Raw genomic sequence first — 19,521 nt, forward strand, 5'->3', positions numbered from 1 at the left:
AAAAAAGTTGTGTTGTGATGTACAGTTTTATTACAGATGAATATCATATTGTAAAAGAAAAAGGTGAACCAAATGGGACCCATATTATTTACAATGACAACAAGATATTAGGACTAGGACTGTGATATGGATTCTAAACCTGTAGGTTAGCAGCCGAAGTACACTACAGGACAAGTGGACTAGTCAAACTCTTAATTTGGGCAAAAATGTCTTATGTACTCTCTTTTTTTTCCTGGGAAAGGGACATTTAAATACCTAAAGGAAACAATCTTAACAAATACATTGCTGACTAATGTTTAATAACGTAGATGGTGATCGTTACCTTTAATTTGTCTTTATAATCTATAAGTCTTTACTTGGCATACTGGGTGTGTCAATTCTTAAATTATCTACAGTAGATCCACGCCACTGACTTGTTTGACTGCCTCCTTTAAATGATATACTGCTATAGTAGGATCTGTTACTTCTTTAACTGCTGCTGGCTGAATTTAATAAAGGCTGATGATGTTGTTCTTGTTGCTGGGAGAAGTCAAAGGGTCTGCGATTCTCAGTGTATCCATAAATTCTCCTGAGGGCCACGTAAGCTGCCTCTTCCTCGGCTGCTATAAGTGTCTCTCCTGGACCCTGAGCCAAAAGCTTCTTATCACTGAATCAGCACGCAGATGAAAAAACACAAGAAAAAAAAAAAAACAGGCATATTAAACATTAAAACAGTTTTAACAATTATCATGCATTATCTGCATCTCAGCAGAATCTCAAACTGCAATCACACATAATGAGGTAGAGAAAATGTACGCTTTGACTCCAATTTTTTTTATTAATGCAAAAGAGATAAAAATTGTAAAAAATATTAATGGTATTCTAGATAACAAAATAAATACCTGTACAAGCCGACAAAGTACAGTGGCAGGACGGTACTGGCTCCTGCAGACCTGACAAGTCGAGGCTCTGGCAGAGAAATGTTTCTCTTAGTAAGCTCCTCCACCAGTAGTCCCATGGGGTTGACCACTGTCCATATATCAAACAGGTCTATTCCTATCAATTGAGTGATCAGGAAATCCTAGGGAGAAGCAAAACGAAGGAGCCAGTAGGGTCAATCCTCAGTCAGAAAGATGATCATTTGCAACTTGACATTGAATGTTCACGATGCTGGTTAACAAGCCTCTTACCCTTAGGAAGAATCCTGCTTGCTCTGCACCACTGCTCTCCTGTAGAGCTCCAACCACTGCCATGAATGTAGAATGAAGCACGTCATCATGAACTGGGAATTCTGCACTCATGGTAAGGTCTTCAATGCCAAGATTTCTTGCTACATAGGTAACAACTGCTGTACTGGTGAGGTGCCCTACGACACTCTCCACGCCGTCACATGGCAGGTTTGGGAAGCTCGTCCTGCACCAGTCAGTCAGGAAACTTTGTGTGAAACTCTCTCCCTTTTTACTCAGCTGAATATTATCTTTCAGAACAAGAGCAGTTGTCTCAGAGTTCACACCTAACCCCTGTCTCCTCTGTTGCTCTGCTTGCAGGTAACAGGAATTGATGAAGGCTGTTTTCAGTGATTCCAGGGAGAAGTTCTCGTGGAGCCGGTGGCTAAAAGCCTGGACCTCAGCGTGATAATCCCAGTGAGGTTGTTGAGAGCTAAAATAAATAAAAATAGGGAGTCAGAGTCCTAAGTGTCTTAGCATAAAGGTTTCAAACTGTGTCACAAGTAATAATAATTAGGTCAAACTGGTGCTGTAGCTAGCTTTTATACAAAACGTCATATGTGTGTTTGAGCTGACACACAGAGAAATGTTTCTTTGATTATTTTTGGACAAAATTGTATGGTCAAACACAAAGCCCTACTTATAAAACACATTGAGAATAAAGTGTTTGCAGACTTTGTGCAATTTATGCAGCAAACAGTGATTAATAGCTATGTGGCTTCACCAAAATGTGGAAATAGCAGCCAAAACGTTGCCAAGCAAGTCTGCAAAATACTGTAAATGTGTTATGTAACTATATTGTTGTATATATATATCAAACACACACATATATACATATATGTGTGTGTGTGTGTATATACATATATATATATATACACACATACATGTATGTGTGTATATATATATATATATATATATATGTATATACACATATATACATATTTGTGTATTTTTATTTTTTTTAATCTACACGATCGGCCTTGAGATGCTCTTCAGTGAACTCTCGTGTAAGCTAACGTTAGCCTTACCGTGGCTTTGGTGGTGGAGGTCCTTCAAGCTTTAACTTCCTTGCCATGAGGTGTGTGTATGCTTTCATCCATCGCTTTTTCTCTCTAATATGCGATAATGTTATGTTTCTGCAAACACGTTGACAATGAATTCCCAATGTTAAGGCACCACGATTTATTATGTAGCCCGACGCCATGTTGAATCACTGGCACATTTTGCAACAGCTAAAAGAGTCCGACAAGGAACAAAAAACAAAATATGGCCGCTCGGTCCCGAACATAATGAGCAAGCGTTACCATGGATACTAACACAAACTTTAACTAGCTAACAGTTAGATGAAATTTACAGATCAGACAAGTAACACGTCGCCAATATATTTAAAGTAAATGTTGGATTAATTTGTCCTACTTGCTAAGTTCTTTCGATGTTCTTTGCCGAACTCAAAAACACGATGGAAGACAGAGTGGTAGAAGCGACTCAAATTGAAGGTGGAAATGTAGGTGGAAATTCAGTTATAAGTGGAGTCATCGCCACGAAAAAGGACAGGGCTCAAGGAAAACTGCAAAACAAACTAAAATAGAAACAGGAAAAACAATCAGGACCACGAATGACCAAGAAATTCCTGAAAGACCATTGCAAGCATCACAGACTTTACTTAACACCTTGCCTAAATGACACTTTGTATCTGCACTTCAAAGGTTTCACCACCATTGAGAATTTAGAGGACTACACAGGACTCAAGAGTCTCTGGCTAGAAAGCATGGGACTTGAATGCATTGAGAACCTGGATGCCCAGACTGGTCTGCGTTGTTTGTTCCTTCAGCAGAAACTCATTTACAAGCTAGAAAACCTTGAACATTTGAAAAAGCTCTGCACCCTGAATGTCTCCAACAACTACATTCACATCATAGAGAATATCTCTTGCCTTCCTGAGCTGAGCACACTGCAGATTGCCCATAACAAGCTGGAAACTGTGGGGGACATAGAGCACCTGAGTCACTGTCTGGCCATCAGTGTGCTGGACATGGCTCACAATCTGTTAAATGACCCTGAGATTATCCCTGTATTTGAGGCCATGCCAGAGTTGCGAGTGTTAAATTTAATGGGAAATGAAGTAGTGAAAAAAATCCCAAACTACAGGAAGACAATGATTATACGCCTCAAGCATCTCACCTTTCTTGATGATCGCCCTGTGTTTCCCAAGGACAGGGCGTGTGCAGAGGCATGGGCAGTAGGAGGGTTAGAGGGGGAGCGTAAAGAGAGGGAGCTATGGGAAACACGAGAGAGGAGGAAAATTCAGGACAGCTTGGATGGCAGTGATTCGAAAGAGAGCCCAGAGGCTGCAGCGTCTACGAGAGCTACAAGGCAAAGGTAAAAACAGTTTAAACTTCTCACACATGCATGTAACTACACATAATGTAAATGTGGATTTTCAATTTTAAAAACAATTATATTTCAGGTGAGGCCGAGGGTTCCAACACTCATTTTGAGGAAAACACCCAGGTTCTGACTTCTTCTCGAGAAGAGAAGATCCAAGCCTTTGTACAGGAAAGCCTATGTGCCCATGAAGAGTTTTTGCAATGTCAGACCACAGGGGAGCCAAGTAAACAAAAAACAGAGAACATCTAGATGAACATCAGCCAGCTCAAAGATTGCAGACAGAGAGGTTAGAAAGAGATGACACAGACCAGATAAAGCAGCCTGTGAGACAAGACAAAGGAGGGAATCCTGACCAATCAGCAAGTCAAGGAGAGAAAACAGGAACAGAGAAGTTAGAAGAGTCCAAGGAACAAAGCAGGACAACACACAAATCCAATCAGAGAAGTTATACATATTGGAGCTACAAAGTGAGCAGTGTGAGAAGAAACATCCTCAGCTGTCCAAGTCTTGTCCTCCTAAAGCAGACGAGGTTGTATTAGCACACTGTCCAGGACTACTGGTCACAGAGCTTGAGGATACAGAGCACATAGAAACCATTGACCTTCTTCTACATCGTTCGCTGTGTATCGATGACCTGCCTGATCTGGAAGATGTTGACACAGAAGATTTCATTGCAGTCTTCTCATCTAAGCAAATGTTCAAACCCACTATAGAGGCAATTTCAGAAAGCAGTAATGATGAGAAAACTGGGAATCAGATTGATACCATCTGCACTTTGAGCTCAGACAGTTCACTGCTCAGCAAAGCAAACAATACTTCTTCACTGGGGTATAAAGATGCCTGAGCCTGATAATCTTGAGCCGCAGATATTAGAACCAGTGGGAAAAGCCAAGACAAACCAAACCTCATCTCCACCTCGTTGCTTGATTGAGGAACTCGAATGATGCTCAAGATTTGAACAAAAAAGTCTTACAGGGCAGTGGTAAACAATAAATATTTAAAAACTCTTAATTGGGTGAAGCTTTAAAAATAAAAAGCTATTAGAAATGATTAAATGTAAAGGACTGTATATCCTATCTGTAAAACAATTTCCAGAGCCCCTTTGTTTGTACAGTTTTGAAGTATAAAACAAAATGGAATAAATCTTATTTCTGATGGGTACGCTTTTGTTTTCCTTTGGTTGCAATGGTTTTATGGTGCAATGTCTTCATTTTAAAGCAAAAATTAAAACAAAATAACACATACAGTAGTCAACACTGAGTTTTCAGTGTGCAACGGAATAAAAACTTACATTAACCTAAATTATTGCTTATTTATTATAAAAATAAAACAATGTTTGGCAAACATTAAGATTAAACATGACCAGTGTAAGTAAAAACTGGAACAAAACACACTCAAAAAGTCAGAAAATGTTAAATGTGTGAGAGAGTCGTTCGCTTTTCTAATAACAGCACTATTTATATATTCAATAAAATACAGGAGAAAAAATAATATGTATGGTTTTACTAAATTATGTTACATTTGCAAGTTCAAGTCACATATTTACTGTTTCTGCAATAAATATTCATTATGTTACATCTCAACAATGCATCTACATTTTCCTATTTTGGTAAACTATGCTATTGTGTAGCACTGGTAGTTTCTTTCTGAGTGACAAATATTTACAAGTCATGCTAAGCATCGAGCAGGAAGATTTGTAATAAAAACAATACAGGAAAACCGAACAGAGTGAGAGAGGAGTAAAAAAATAAAACTGTACATGTTTTAAATAAACAACAAAAATCAGTCCAGTGTGCAACAGGTCTTCCTCACACAGAGACTAAGTGCAAGCAAGTAGCAAACATTTGACACATAATATAGGATAATAGGCTCTCCTGTAATGGTGACGGCAGATGTACAAGCTGACTCTAGCGTCGTAACCAAACCCAGGTGTTGACGAGCCAGAAAGCTACAGTGACTGAGTAAAGGATCATTTCTCGTTTTGCTCGTTCCTTGTTTTCTTCTTCCAAATGCTGTAGTCTCCGGTTTAACTTGATGAGCTGCAGATAATTGAAAAACACTTTTTTAGTCACAGTGTTCCCATGATTTGTTCTTGATCTATAAAATGGAGATGATGCTAGTAGTTAAAACTAACCTGACGACGAAGCGTTGCTGCATCAACTGCAGTCAGGTCTTCAGGCCCCACATCTAGTGTGGTTTCAAATGTTGAAAATGCGAGCCTTAAAAAGAGAACAGGTGATTTGAAAATATCACAATTCAACCAGAAACAACATAGTATGTCAAAACACATCTTAAATATGTGGCACACTCTAACAAAGTCCTATAATTCTTAAATAAGTGATCTTGACCTGAAATTATTATGTAAGATAAGGAGGAGGAGGAAAAGGAAAAGGAAAAAGGAACAAGATGAAGATTAAGTGCCAGGTAAAGTTACCTGGATTCATGCAGAGGGTTAGAGGTTGAGGCAGACCCCCCTCGAAGAGACGGTTTGCTAAAGAGGTCGAGGAAAGAGGGGTGGGAGAATGGGAAATAAGAGAGAAACATCTGGTACAATACATGCAGACACTTCTTGCATGCATGTCAATGCCATAGCTGCTGCTTTCATAATACCCTGGTAGCAAATGAGAAAATCTCTTCAGGCCTTTAGGATTTACTTAAACAAATTTTCCAAACATTGCTACAAAGCTCTGAAGCACTGGTTTCTAGAAACTTTTCTCTATCAAAAAGAAAGCAAAGAATGTGTTGTAGTGTGCTGAAAGTATTAATACATGTCTGAGAGTAACATTTGTAAGACTTTTACATGCAGGCATATATAATACAAAAATTCAAAAGTTGAAACAGTTGCAAGATCCTGAGGAATAAGTGTGTGTAGGAATATTTTAGTTATTTTTGCACAGTAATGAACTCACACACTCTGCACATTCACTCAGCGTATCTTCCACTATTTCCTTGTTCACAGCTTCCTCTGGCCCAGGAGAAGTGAAATTGTTATTTTTGATCTTTACACAACAAACACATTTTCTGAAAAAGATAATTAACTTCCTCCAATGTTAAATCTAAAATGTATGTCATGGCCGAAGACAATTTAAACAAGTGTGTGACTAGGTGACTCTTAAGTCCTTCAGTAACCATAGTTGGACTAGAATACTGTATATCCAACACAAAAGGATTGAACCTAATACAGACATAATATACTTTTTTAAAATAACTACATGCTGTTTTGACTTTGGTAGAAAATGCTAACATAATGTTTAAAAGTACCACATAACCACCTATGGGTTTAATACATAATGTAAAAAAGGCCAACAGACATTTGAGAACCACCACTAACAATTAAACCTTTTTCTAAAGAGAGGATGCTCAATAGCGGAAATGAAAGACGCAGTATGTATCACCTTCTCTGAACAATATTTAGTAAGCCAAATTTTTTGTATTGGAAAAAATGTACAGATGATTAGGAGGTCACCTGCGAGGATTCTCATCCAAGACCTCCAGGACCTGCTGGTAGGCCCGACGTGTAGTGGACTGGATGAAAGACAGAACACCGCTAGTACTGTACTGGTTGTTTTCTTCCTGGGTCAAGTTGAGAGGGGAGCAAGGATGGACAGTGGCAGGGGGGGCCAAGGTTGCACTGTGCAGTGCCCACCATTAAGAGCAGCCAAGTCAGTGGAAAAGGGAAGACAAAGACAAAAGAAGAAAGAAGGGACGTAAAGAGAAGCGGGAGAGAAATAAGGAGAAGAAACTGCCCCTAAGTCTTACTATATAAAAATCAGCAAGTTAAAAGTAAAAGTAACAGCTAGAGACTCATATGTCTTGCTCACTGTTCACTGTGACTATCAATAGTAAGAGGATGCTGAAAATGTTGAGGAAATTTATAAGGAGGTAAATAAGTGCCAATTTTAAACACACACACACACACACACACTTTGTATGCTCCTTATCGCAATAGTTTTGCATAGAAAATGTAGTCTGCATTTAAATAATCCCTAAAATTTGTTAATCATGCTTTTTTTTATGTCATGTGATATTTCTCAGTGTTCAGACACATAAGCAGCAATACTTTGCCACAAATCCTGGCATCGTTAACATTAACCAGTTATGAAAATCTGAAAATTATCTAATCAAACATGAAGCAATCAACAGTTTAAAATAATGGATTAGTGGATAAGTGACAGTGAAAAAACAGCTAAAGTCTGCATTAACACTGAAAGCAGAAAAGGTTCTTACAGCCAAAGGTTCAGAGAAACCAGGCAACTAGTGCTTTCATGAAGACAAGGGGCCTGCATTGATGAAACATGCTAGTGGATGCATTTAGGATAGAAGATGGAGTTGGTACCAGGCTAATGATGGATAATCTGGGCCAATACTCACGCAGAATCATTTCGCACCAGCTGACTGTTATGACGGACAGCTGCATTCTCACTCGCTGAGCGCTCCCGTCGTAATCGTCCTTGGGTACGCACCTACAGGCAAAATCAACAAGTAAAAACTAAAATGAAGGTCAGGTTATAAGAAGATTATTCAAATTAATTAGTGTAATTTTTTTTTGCACTCTCCTTTATAAAATAAAAGAGAATGAACACATTTTCATCACTTACCACCTCATCAGTATCTGGAGGCATTCTTTGCTCCTCTTCCAAGAAGTCCAGGGGCCGCTCATTAAGGGTGAGGACTCTGGGTGGAGTTTTAAGTGCTAGGGTTTCTAGTGGTGTTGACTGGATTAGGTCCAGGTCTCGCAGTCTTGAGAACTGGGGGCCATCACTGTCTCCTAAAAAATATGACTTTGTCAGCAGAGCTTTGAGCTGTTTTCAGGTGTAAATGGAACTCATTTTCCTGCATTATATTGTATTGTGTTTTCTTTTTGGGGTTAATTTTGAATAAATACTTTTGAATAGATAGTAATATTGGTTAATAAATGGGCTCTTAGGAGCAGGATGGTCAAAGTCCTGAGGTACTGATAAAAATATCTCTAGTATTTGTCATTGGTTGAAACAAAGCCACATATTATCTAGATTACACATTGCTCTGTCAGCAAAATTGTGTGCAATAAAAGTTTAGAAGGCAGAACAACACTGATACTAACCTGATACAACAATTCTCTCTGGGACTTGCATTATGACACTGTGGGGGATGTCCTGTAATCTGACATTTGTGTCCTCATGAATTTGAGGAGCCACTTTAAGCATTTCAGGGATGCGCATCCTCTGGCTGATCCCCTCAGTGTAGTCTAGCTCATACTGGATTCGGTTCATCTCTGCCATCTCTGCGGTGGGGGAAGGGAATGCTGCTCCACTCATTTGCCTGTTTAGAAAGATAAAACTAAATGTTTAACAAAAAAGGGATGGAGACACTCCAACGTGAAAGATCCCAAATTGTTTAATTTTCACTTTTGATGGGAGTTATACCTCAAATCTACAGACACGTCTTATTAAAAAGCAGTTTCTGCTCATAGATCAGAAAACAACCACCTCTTTTTTCTTTTATCTCCTCAGAAATGACTAATGCAGCTGATGTCCTGTAGGCAGAGGTTGTAGATGGGAAAAGTGCCCGTGCTGTCATATGATGAGAACTTCTGATGTTGCACAGGGACACACAAAGGCTAAATAAACCACTTTACCAACAATTCTGACTGCAAACTGCTATTACTCAGATTACAGTTCATTTATTTCCTTTGCTAAATGCTAATATTAGTTCAACAGTAATGTATAAGTATTTGGCAGAAAAGCTAACACAATTATATGTAAGACACTTCAACACGTACCAAGAAGAATGGGACAATTAATAGATTGTTGCTAATTAGCTTTATAGATTAAATAACTAGCTTAAACCCACGGCTACTTTTGGCTACACGGCTAACGTTAAACAACACGTAGGGTTAGCGCCATTTGAGCTTTGAGTTCGCACATTAGCTCCAGTTCTTACCGTCCGGTTTGCTGCTAAGAATAGCTCCTTCTACGCAGAATACTTTTAAAAATCTAATAGGGCTTAAAAATGAATCTGAACTGCAACGCTACGTGCAAGAATTACAAATAATGTAGCTGTAAAACATTTCCTTTTAGGGATACGTGAGAGGAACCTACTGTCTTCCTCTGCCGTTTGTCCTCAAAACAGGAAGCTCCAGTGCTCGTGGGGAAGTTACGTAATTAGCACCAAGCGCTAAGTTTAAAAGCCTAAATATAGACGCGTGTGAGACAACGGTAATTTTCTCTCTGTCTGTTCTGCTTTTGTTTTTTTCTGAGGTCTTGAAAAGTTAGGTAAAAAGTGTATTTATAAGTTTACGAATGACGTCATCGATTACATCACATAGTTGCCTTTGAATTGTTTGCCTTTGAAGTTTGCCCTAACCAGTTGTCAAGAGAACGATGTTGGGTTTGACAGTTTTTAGAGCTAAGGGGGGGAGAGCAACAACGTAGTAGTGAAACAGTGGGTGTGTAGCTTTGGAGGTACACGGTTTCTTAACGTGTTCTGTGGAATTCATTTGTGGAACGTATTGTATGAAATTTATTGGCTTTCATCTCAACTTTTTCTGTGGAATTTCTTTGTTATCGGCTCAGCTGTGGAACGTGGAATTCAATAAATGTTCAGTGTTTGTCATATACCGACCTGTGGAATGGATAATTGTGGGACCACTGGCCTTCCTCTAAAATATATATTACTACCTACACAGCTAATAAAATTAATTATCTCTTTTATTTTATTCCTATTTTTATTGATTGATTCATTGTTTCTTTCTTTATTGCTTTTGATGAGCTTTTTTCTATCACATGTTTATAGCCTATTAAGTATTAATATTTATTTAGATGTTATCCATGAATATTAATCTTTTTATTTTTACATAACATCTATATATAATTTGTACTTTTTATAATAATTGTAATGGAATTGAAATGCACTTTCCAATTGTTTATATTTTCAGAAACCATTTCCTTAAGGAAATTTACACCTTCACCTTTCATTGTCTTTTTAAAACACAGGAATTTGTCCTCAGATCAGTAAAGTCGCAAATCAAGTAGCATCTTTTGTCAATTAAAATTATTATGGTGATGTTCGGAACATTGTAAAGCCTTCAGCCATTTTGTTTTTTAAATATCAGTATTATGTGCATCCAAAACTACTAATTTATAAAATTGAAAAATAATGTGATATTTAAACAAAAAAATTGTAGTAATACATTTACTCAAACTTAGTTTCCTTTGTAAATTTTTATCTCGGTTTCATTTACAGAATATTGTCAACAGGTCGCATTAACAGTTACAGTTTCATCTTCCTAGGGATTTACCTTTTTTACAAGTGCACAGAATATGATGATGCTTTATGATGCTATGAAGGGAAAGAGAGCTACAGACCATCACAAAACACATCACAAGAAAGCAAATGTCTTTTAACCAAACTTTTAAGTTTTAAATTCTGGCGTTTGTGTATTTGATTAATGTTGTTCTGTCCAGTTTTTCCCTTTGTTCCTATTATATGCTGCTTATGGGAAGTTGTAATTTTTTGATAATAACGCACCCAGGTTTAGGAAGTGGTGGACAAAAATGACTGTATTGGAAATTATTGCTAATAAAACATACAGTTGTGGATCATTTAATTTCAACAATTAAAAATTCATACACAAACAACTGATAACACAGTGAGAAGGAGGTTTGGTGATTGTGTGGACAGTCTTTGCTGCATAAGGCCAAGGGTGGTTTTTTCCAACTGAGGGAAACAATGTCAAACATTAATGTCCATTTTTTAACCTGTACCTGAACTTTAAAATGAAAGCATGACTGTGAGGTCAGTTTTTCCTCTGTAATGTTAGTAAAGGTGGTGCATTCCATGTTTGTCATGATTTTTATATGAGATCGGCCCCAAGAGTAGACGCAGTAAGATGGATTATAATATAATGAACTTTACTCTGAAACAGCGTGGGAAAGGGAAGGAATAAGAAATTCACACACATTAACTAAAACCTAAATCTGATAGGCTGTAGATTCAGAGAGAAAAAAAAATAAAGCTCCATACATGAACTAAACCTCAACCTAGGACAGGAGGACTGAAGTTTGAGAAAATAAACAAAACCAGATCTCACAGTGTTAATCGGGATCAGAAAAACTAGGTATCTGAACATGAACTAAAGAGAGAAACCAGGGAGAGTCCAAGAGTAGGAGTCCGAGTGTGAGTATAAATACAAAAACAAGGGAATGGCATTGACTATTCTGATAAACCAAAGAATGGGAGTGTGAGCGTTAAACAGAAAGAACACGGAACTTCAAAAAATCAGTTCGGAAATGAGGACAAAACTAACTTGACATGGAGAATAATGCTTCTTACGAAAACAAAATCAGGGGAAACAAAACACAGCTAAAGAGCTTCCATAAGAACGGGGAAGCAGAACACAGGCTTTTGCCTGTAGATCCGCGGCAGGTTTTAACAATAACTTAATTTGAGAACCAACTTAGCAGGTCTGAAATGTATATATATAACAAATAATCTAAATTGCATATTGCAGAGCTGACCAAAAATAGGCATGAAGGCAAACAGAGCAGGTCAGGAACAGGTATAAAGAATAAACTGGCTGTGTAGGGAGTGCTGGGTCTGAGTAGGGATAGGAGCAGGTGCAAATAGTTTGACCGCTGATGAGTGGTGAAGTGGGTGGAATGAGCTGGGAAATGGAAGATGGGAGAAGGGGTACAAAATAAAGGTTTAGGAAGGGAAGCTGAAGAGCCAGATCGTGACACACTACTGGCATCAAAATAAACTTAAAATGACCAAGTTATATGTCCTCATTATGCAGAATGTCGGATGACAATTAATGTTTACACATCACTTTAATGATGTAGATGGTATAGTGGTGGACCTCATTTTAACTGCTTGGTAAACAGATTCATCTACAATATTACGACTTAATTTGTTGAATGATTTTTTTTTTTAATCAATAATGACTATCTGCATCACTGTAGCAATATGTAGCCAACAATATTATCTTCTGGCATGCAGTGGATGCATTGGGTTTAAACTAAAATGACTCAAGTAACATTTCAAGGACGTCAGAACTGTTAATTACATGATGCACTCAGCGGTGAGTCCGTCTGACTCGGTGCTTTTACTTTGAAAATGTCAAGCTTCCTTTTATCGCCGTTTCTTCTCCACAGAGCGTAAAATACGAATGAATGAGATATCGAGAGCCCTGCCACAAAAAAAAAAAAACTAAACAAAAAAAACTCAAAACGCTTTTTGTCTGCACTGCCAACCTAAACTAGAAACTAGAAACTAGAACGGGTCTTTTCACGTTTGCCATTATCCCACTGCTCCCTGCACCACGCAAGGAGCAGTATCCAAAGACACATTATCCCATAGGCACGATGAGCTATCACACATAAATAAGACTTCCACACGGACCTAACAGGTCAGACGTACGTGCACAGGTTAATATCGCAGGGGAGCTTGGGAGCTGGCCCCTCACTGACTGTGGGTGGTGCGTGTACTCGAGGTAATTCAAGGGCTGCGAGTGACAAGATAAGTCTTCCCTTCTGTTGGAGTTGTAGAACGGAGAGCCAGCTCTGGATCTTTGAAGACACTGATGCAAGACAAACATAAACCATGAGTCCACTGACATTAAATAACAACTGAATTGCCAGAGGATTTTTCGCCGCTCTGATGCCAAGATGCTCTTTATCTGATGGACACTGAAGCAGCTTGGACTGAGTAGGCAACTTCTCTCCGTGTGTGCAACCGGCCTGAAATTATGTTTCCAAATACTTTCACTTTGTGTGTGATTATATTCGGCATCGTGCACATGACACCATGTTTGGAGCTGCAACTTGGCATGTAAGTAAAGTGTGATTTTTACTGTTCTTAATATACACTTGTTCGATTGTATCAAACAGTTTACTCCAGGTAAATGTTTACGTTTTACCCTTTTTGTTTTTACGTGTGAATATAAACAAAGTGCCAGATTCTGCAAAGAAACCGATTCACAAAGCCCAAGCTTTATAGAATCGAGCTCTTTTTCTGTAATTGTGTTACTTTAACTTCTGCTCTGTTCACATCCCACTAGGTGTCGCACTTTCAGGTTCCTACTGAGGATCAACTATTGATACATAGCTCCATAGTCATAATAACCTGCAATGCATTCGTTGTTTTAACTAGTTTGGTCCAACATAAGTCTCCAAAGTTAAACACTCTGTCCTTAACAATATATGATTGGGTCGTTTTCATTACCAAAGGAGCTGAGAACTCCCTCTAATTAACTTCCTGCTGTATTGAATCCAGATGGTTTATGGTGGAGGACATCTCTAGCGATAACAACACAGTTCAGTAATAATGACTTTGCACTGTACAGTACACAGTATCTCTATACCTGTACTTTCAACTAACATGTACATATTAAAGCATGGATGCACATGAGATGCAAAATGAAAATGATGAAATGATGAAAATGCATATGTTCAACAATGAAAAGCACTACTTACATATTGCTCTTAAAAGTTATTCTAGCACTATATTACGTATTAAACAGTATGATTGCATCTGTCCGTCCCTTTCTCTGTTTCTTTCTTTTTGTGTGTTTTCAATGCACAGGCCTAATGTTTGTGCTGAAAAGGAGATGTCCATATTGGCAACCCATCAACCTTGTGTTCAGGCTTTTACTCGCATGATTAAAGTGTGGAAGCAGGGCTGCACCAGTCATAGATGGTGTATGGGCTACGAGAGGAGGTAAAATAAAAGAAACCTTCATTGCACACAAATATGTTAAAATTAACACATTATTGTATAACCATAATGTGTAAATCAAAAATAATCACAAGTAGATCCGTCCTATAATAGAATTTATTCTCTACAGGACAGCATACTACACAACATATAGGCAGGTGTACAGCATGGATTTGCACACTGTCTACAAGTGCTGCCCAGGCTGGATTCAGAAGAGTGAAGAGATGGGCTGTTTACATAGTGAGTCGTAGCATTGTACCTACATGTGTATCACATGGTTTTGATATTTCTGTGAAGCTGTTGTGATTTTTGGGATAATAATATATGTGTAAAAACATTAGAACCACCTCTTCTTTTAATACACTTCAGTATACTACAGTAAATTGAGAAAGAATAACCTTAAAAGGTAGAATTCATAGCAGAGCCTCTTTATTAAATTGAATAGGTTGCCATAATGTTAAGCCTAAAGGGTGTGTAGATACACAAAAGAAACATACACAAACATGGCCACATAGCAATATAGTTTATAACGTGGTATCTGCAGGGGTGTGTGGTGCCAGGACGTGTTTTAATGGAGGCCGATGTGCAGAGAGTGGAGACCACATATGTACGTGTCCGTTGGGCTTCAAGGGGACACAATGCCAGTATGGTAAGTTTTCATTCCCATTTGATTAAAACCAGATGATTTACCCTTATTAACATAAAGTTGGTTATGTTAATAAACCCATGTACTTAGTTCCCCACATTCCTCAAATTCATGCACAGAGCAATAAAGTGCTGTTTTGAGAGTCAGTGACTTGGGTTACATCTTCAGAGGAGAGCATGTTGTTAAGGCTTTATTAGGCTCAGTTCAGACCTTATGCTTTCACTTTGCTGAAGCAGAATGAGCTTGTAGCTGTGATTGGATGCGGCTTCTCTGTGGGGGGCTCTGTGTAGTTAAAGGTAGAAGAAGTTTTCTTCGAAGACCAGTTGAGCCTGTTTCTAACCCACCTTAGCCTTCTTCTGTAACATCTGAGTGCTAATGAGAATATATGTGTGCAATAGAAAAGAAAAGGCATACAGCAAAGCCATCATATTAAACTTTAGTAGTAGTAGTTTGACATTTCTTCAATACATTTGATCATTAAAACAGTTTATTAGTCTATGCTTGTGTGCTTTCTGGTGGGGAGTTAAGAGAGAAGATGTGAATGAAGCTACATTCAGCAGCAAGTTAATTTGCATTAAAGACTGGAAACAGGGAAACAGATAGAGCCTACTTCTCAGCCCTTCTAAAGCTCACTAATTACCACAGTAAATCACCTTTGTTGAACCTGTCCAGAATCTGAAGTTTAAAAGATTGTGAACCAGGCTATTTCTCGGATGGCAACACTACATTCCTGGAGTCACTACTGTCAGGCCATGAAAACAGGAGGATGGTCTGCAGAGAATATTGGGTTTCTACCCCCCACATGCTCACACACACGCACTGCAGAAGCTTTCCTCTTTGATTCTTTGACTTTCCCAGAAGGAGAGCCCTATCTACTTCTCTTGCTAAGACATTTAACAGGAACGTGCCGCTGTTTGTCAAAGGTAGCTCTCGTGTGCGTTTGTTTTGACACGGCCTCCTCGGTTTTCACGCTTCTGCGTGCCAATTTGGGAACAGCTATTGGATTTAACCAGATATCTTCTAGGTTTTATTTTTGCTCTTTCCCTATAGCCCTCTTCAGTGAGAACTCACATCTTCCTGTTTCATTTTTGTAAAACGCTTTTCCTTATCCTCTCCACCAAGACAGATTTATCTTCACTCTTCTGCCAAAATCCTTATACAAGGAAAGAGTGAGCCAAACTCCTGTGTTCAGCCATTTTCCTTCACTGTACCTCTGCTCGGTGAAGAGGCAATTTCATGCATTAGTAAATCTGTGTTGTAAGAATTTGAGCTCAGGTGTTTATGATATTTTGACAAAATTATATCTATATTCTCTAATCAAAAAATAAATCATCCTAATACTTTTGGGATATCTTATAATTAATGGTTCCTCGATTAATTCTACGGTTGTAAAGTATTATATTAAGCCAACATCTGCTTTTGCTGAATTTAAGCTAGTATAATGTTATGCCCTAAAAAAATACAATACTAATCATATAAATTAAAAAACAGTGTGAAATCTTCTAGTCCATAACTGTACACTTGAAGTTTACTCACTAACTACTAATCTAAAGTTTTAAAAACTCATGCATTAAATGGCCAGAGCATAGATATGAAAACCATCTTTGATAGTTTGGTCCAGAGCTTTCTGTTAACACACACACACACAGATACACACACACACAAACTAAAAGTACAATTATTACTTTGGATAATGCTTGTTAATATCAGATACAGAAACATACAGAAAGTTGTTCAAAAAGGAGAATTTTGATAAAAACACATACAGTTTCTTGCCACTTAACATTCAGCAGTGGGCTATGATTTATTCCTTTGGCATGTGTTGCACATTTCAGCTTAATACAAATACCAAGGGAGACCTGGGAACCTGGATATCCATATGTGCCCCAGGCTCTCCCCAGCAAATACTGAACATTATTTAATTTGTGTTGTGAGCTTTACCATTACACAGTGACAGACTTACCATTATCTGGTATTTAATTTGTGTATGTACGTTGGAGAAAAAGCAGATTGGATAGATTCTCTGACGGTTGTGGTAGCCCACTGTTTGTTGTGAGGGCTGATTAGCCACCTGTTTCCAATCACTGGTAAAAGACAACCCATCGTCCATGTTTTATATTATTTAAGCAAAATTCATAGGCAATTTTTGTTGTTTCCCAGAAACTGTTTAGACCATTCTTATGTATTAGTGTGTGTGTTGATGTACATGTAGTTGTGCATCTCCATTTGCATCTGTTGTTGATATTTGTGTATTTATATCTAATAATTTTAGTTTGACAATGGATTGCATGATTAGTGGGTGAACAAGACTGCTCTTAGTGAAAGACAGAGAGTTATTGCTTGACTCTGCAGGTCCTCTCAGCACAGCAAAGCTTTTTTTGCATGTGTTAGGTCACTGTTTTGGTTTTATGGCCTTGAACTTTGCGTTACTCACATTCCCTACTCTTTCCAGTGTCATTTCCAGTTGTAGCAGGCAGCTGCTTTCAGCGGAAAAGTTTAAAAGACCTTACTGTACTCAACCTCCTCAACACTAGAAAGCAAACAGAAAGAAATGAGCAAATACATGGTTAATTCAAGATTTTTAAAGACCATTAGCTCCACAATAGCCAGATACAGGACTGGCCTTTGTTTAAAAGTCATTCTTGTCCAGGTAGGCTCACTATAGCTGATTATACACCCTCATTCCTTGCACTTTTCTTCAATGAACTTGTCTACTGTCTGTTATAGTATTTACTGTATCTAAGTAATGTATTATGCAAACAAGTGGCTGAGTCAAAGTGCTAACCTCAATCTTAAAATATATTTTGTGGATGGACCTGAAGGAGTCAGGTCAAGCAAAGAACATTCCCAAATTAAAGCTGTTCTGCATAAAGGATTGGGCTGATATTCCTCCAAGCTGATAAACATTTACCAGCAAAGTTTAAACTAGACTGAAGCTTCTGTGTTGAATGAAGTCTATGCTGTAGGCTACACAGGAGGTCTATGCCATTCGGAGCATTTATACTTGTGTGCTGGTGTGTCTCTGTTGCAATTACACCAGTAGCACAGTTGCTCTGGTAAGGTACATGAGTATGTTGCATGATAACTATTTTAGGGTGGCCATAAAATCAGTTACTGCAGGTTTAAGAATGTGTAAGCTGCAATTGAGAAGATGGAACATTTTCGATTACATTCATCACAAAAGAAATCAGAAGGATGAAGGATGAGAAAGGTTTTGCAGAGCCAACAAATCCATCTTTACTTTTCACCATAATAAGTCCTGGTGAACTTCAATAGAGTTAAAATGTACACAGGGAGCAGTTTCACTCTTGTAACAGTCCCATCCATGCTTTGCTTCATCGCCTCTTCTTTTCAGCACTCGTCGTTGAATGTCTTTTTGAATGTTTCTCTTTTTGATATTCTTGCCAAGCTGTGGTGGTTGTGTGCTGTAGAGGCTGACCTGCCACCTGCTTCCAATCTCTGATATGAGACAGAAGGCACCATGCGTAGATATGTAGAGTATGTCACCGACTGACACCAAGGCCATGGTGTTGGCACTGTGAGGCAATAAACAGCTTTACCCTGGCAAATCATGTGTGCTGAGACACTGGAGCCTGCTGTGTGATAGTTGTATTCATCCCTGATTGTGAATGCCAATCTGTCTCACTCTTTTAAGCCTGGGATTAGGCTCTCCTTTGGTTGAATTGGTGCATGGGTCTGCATGAAATTAAGAGCACACAGGCACCATAAAAGTGTGAGGACAGAAACCATCTGGTCCTCACTAAAGAAGGCTGGATGTTTTCAAAGCACTTTAAAGAAGAGTGATTATGGTCAGGGCCTGGGTCCTGTTCTACTGGAGCTTTAACTTACAGTATGCAGGGAGACAGCTAACATTGTCAGCAGATATTAGGCATTTCTTGCATTTAAGGGAAAAAAGGGCTATTCACATGTCATGACACAGGGGCATCAAAACAGTACAATATTTCCAACAAGCTTTTGTTGCTGGAGGAAACAGTTGTTGCAAAAAGAAGACACCTCCCTTTCTAACATGCATGCAAAAAGCACAAAAAGTTCAAAAAACAAATGCTGTAGACAAGGTTATCCTCATCATCATTATGCACTCTGGGGAGCTCTACCTGTCTAGGTTGCATTGTAAATCTCACATGTTTCTCAAATGTAAATAACCTTTCTTTATATGAATTCAACTCTTTAATCTGTAGGATTTCTCCTGATTTCTCCTGTAGGTTCAATTCTCACCTCAGTCACTAAGGTAATGTCTGGACATGATTGGTTTTCTTTTAATTAAATTAAAATAATTGTTTTCTGTAGTAATCCAGGGGTAAGTTGTATTAATATAAGCTTAATTGTGTGTTAATAGGTAGAGCTGGAGAGTATAGCATTTAGAGAAGCTCCTTACAATTACAGCAGAGCACATCTTTTATTTTGGTAAAAAAAAAAACCTTAAACATTCTTCTGAATTTATGTTCTCTTTATTAAACAAGATCAACATGTAATGTAATACAACATTTTAAATAGCAGACTTAGAAACAGTAGGCGCCAGTGCAAAAGTCAGTGGCACCTTCAGCAGGGTTGTTAGCATTTAGAGCG

At 38.3% G+C, this 19,521-nt stretch overlaps 3 protein-coding genes and 1 pseudogene across 10 annotated transcripts in view; 2 read left to right on the top strand and 2 right to left on the bottom strand.

Moving 5' to 3' along the window:
* Window positions 1-6: 6 nt before the first annotated feature.
* mrpl44 (mitochondrial ribosomal protein L44) lies at window positions 7-2,448 on the bottom strand. The gene is made up of 4 exons (XM_067508741.1): window positions 2,234-2,448; window positions 1,170-1,638; window positions 882-1,060; window positions 7-646 (listed from the first exon to the last, which is right to left on the bottom strand). The coding sequence occupies exons 1-4, from the start codon at window positions 2,407-2,409 to the stop codon at window positions 469-471; spliced, it is 1,002 nt and encodes a 333-aa protein (XP_067364842.1). The 5' UTR covers window positions 2,410-2,448; the 3' UTR covers window positions 7-468.
* Window positions 2,449-2,575: 127 nt separating this feature from the next.
* LOC137129504 (dynein axonemal assembly factor 1-like) lies at window positions 2,576-4,741 on the top strand (annotated as a pseudogene).
* Window positions 4,742-4,890: 149 nt separating this feature from the next.
* On the bottom strand, window positions 4,891-9,817 carry mffa (mitochondrial fission factor a). Of its 6 annotated transcripts, XM_067508743.1 has the most exons (9): window positions 9,516-9,715; window positions 9,062-9,165; window positions 8,677-8,894; window positions 8,192-8,361; window positions 7,965-8,056; window positions 7,060-7,224; window positions 6,028-6,084; window positions 5,728-5,812; window positions 4,891-5,632 (listed from the first exon to the last, which is right to left on the bottom strand). In XM_067508743.1, the coding sequence occupies exons 3-9, from the start codon at window positions 8,888-8,890 to the stop codon at window positions 5,501-5,503; spliced, it is 915 nt and encodes a 304-aa protein (XP_067364844.1). In that variant the 5' UTR covers window positions 8,891-8,894; window positions 9,062-9,165; window positions 9,516-9,715; the 3' UTR covers window positions 4,891-5,500. The 6 variants fall into 6 exon arrangements, with proteins under 6 accessions (XP_067364844.1, XP_067364845.1, XP_067364843.1 ...); XM_067508744.1 differs by lacking the exon at window positions 9,062-9,165 and having other exon boundaries at window positions 9,674-9,817; XM_067508742.1 differs by lacking the exon at window positions 9,062-9,165.
* Window positions 9,818-12,885: 3,068 nt separating this feature from the next.
* Window positions 12,886-19,521, top strand: part of egfem1 (EGF-like and EMI domain containing 1) — a 47,605-nt gene continuing 40,969 nt past the window's right edge. For 2 of the 3 annotated variants that reach the window (XM_067508451.1, XM_067508452.1), the window contains exons 1-4: window positions 12,889-13,403; window positions 14,157-14,291; window positions 14,419-14,528; window positions 14,833-14,937. In XM_067508451.1, coding sequence (XP_067364552.1) covers window positions 13,321-13,403; window positions 14,157-14,291; window positions 14,419-14,528; window positions 14,833-14,937 — 433 coding nt within the window. In that variant the 5' untranslated portion in view covers window positions 12,889-13,320. Of the gene's footprint in view, window positions 13,404-14,156; window positions 14,292-14,418; window positions 14,529-14,832; window positions 14,938-19,521 lie in introns of all 3 variants that reach the window. The other variant, XM_067508454.1, reaches the window with a different exon arrangement.

This window comes from Channa argus, chromosome 6 (genome assembly GCF_033026475.1).
Source record: "Channa argus isolate prfri chromosome 6, Channa argus male v1.0, whole genome shotgun sequence".
Classification (NCBI taxonomy): Eukaryota; Metazoa; Chordata; class Actinopteri; order Anabantiformes; family Channidae; genus Channa; species Channa argus.

Bases quoted from the DNA above. Each gene is read 5' to 3' on its own strand.
- mrpl44 (XM_067508741.1), bottom strand. From the start codon at position 2,409: ATGGCGTCGGGCTACATAATAAATCGTGGTGCCTTAACATTGGGAATT. The intron at 1,061-1,169 runs GTAAGAGGCTTG...GCTTCTCCCTAG, and splicing joins AAGCAGGATTCTTCCTAAGG to GATTTCCTGATCACTCAATT. The intron at 647-881 runs GTATTTATTTTG...GTGCTGATTCAG, and splicing joins TACTTTGTCGGCTTGTACAG to TGATAAGAAGCTTTTGGCTC.
- mffa (XM_067508744.1), bottom strand. From the start codon at position 8,890: ATGAGTGGAGCAGCATTCCCTTCCCCCACCGCAGAGATGGCAGAGATG. The intron at 7,225-7,964 runs GTGAGTATTGGC...GGCACTGCACAG, and splicing joins CTGGTGCGAAATGATTCTGC to TGCAACCTTGGCCCCCCCTG. The intron at 6,085-7,059 runs GTGACCTCCTAA...CGACCTCTTTAG, and splicing joins TTGGATGAGAATCCTCGCAG to CAAACCGTCTCTTCGAGGGG.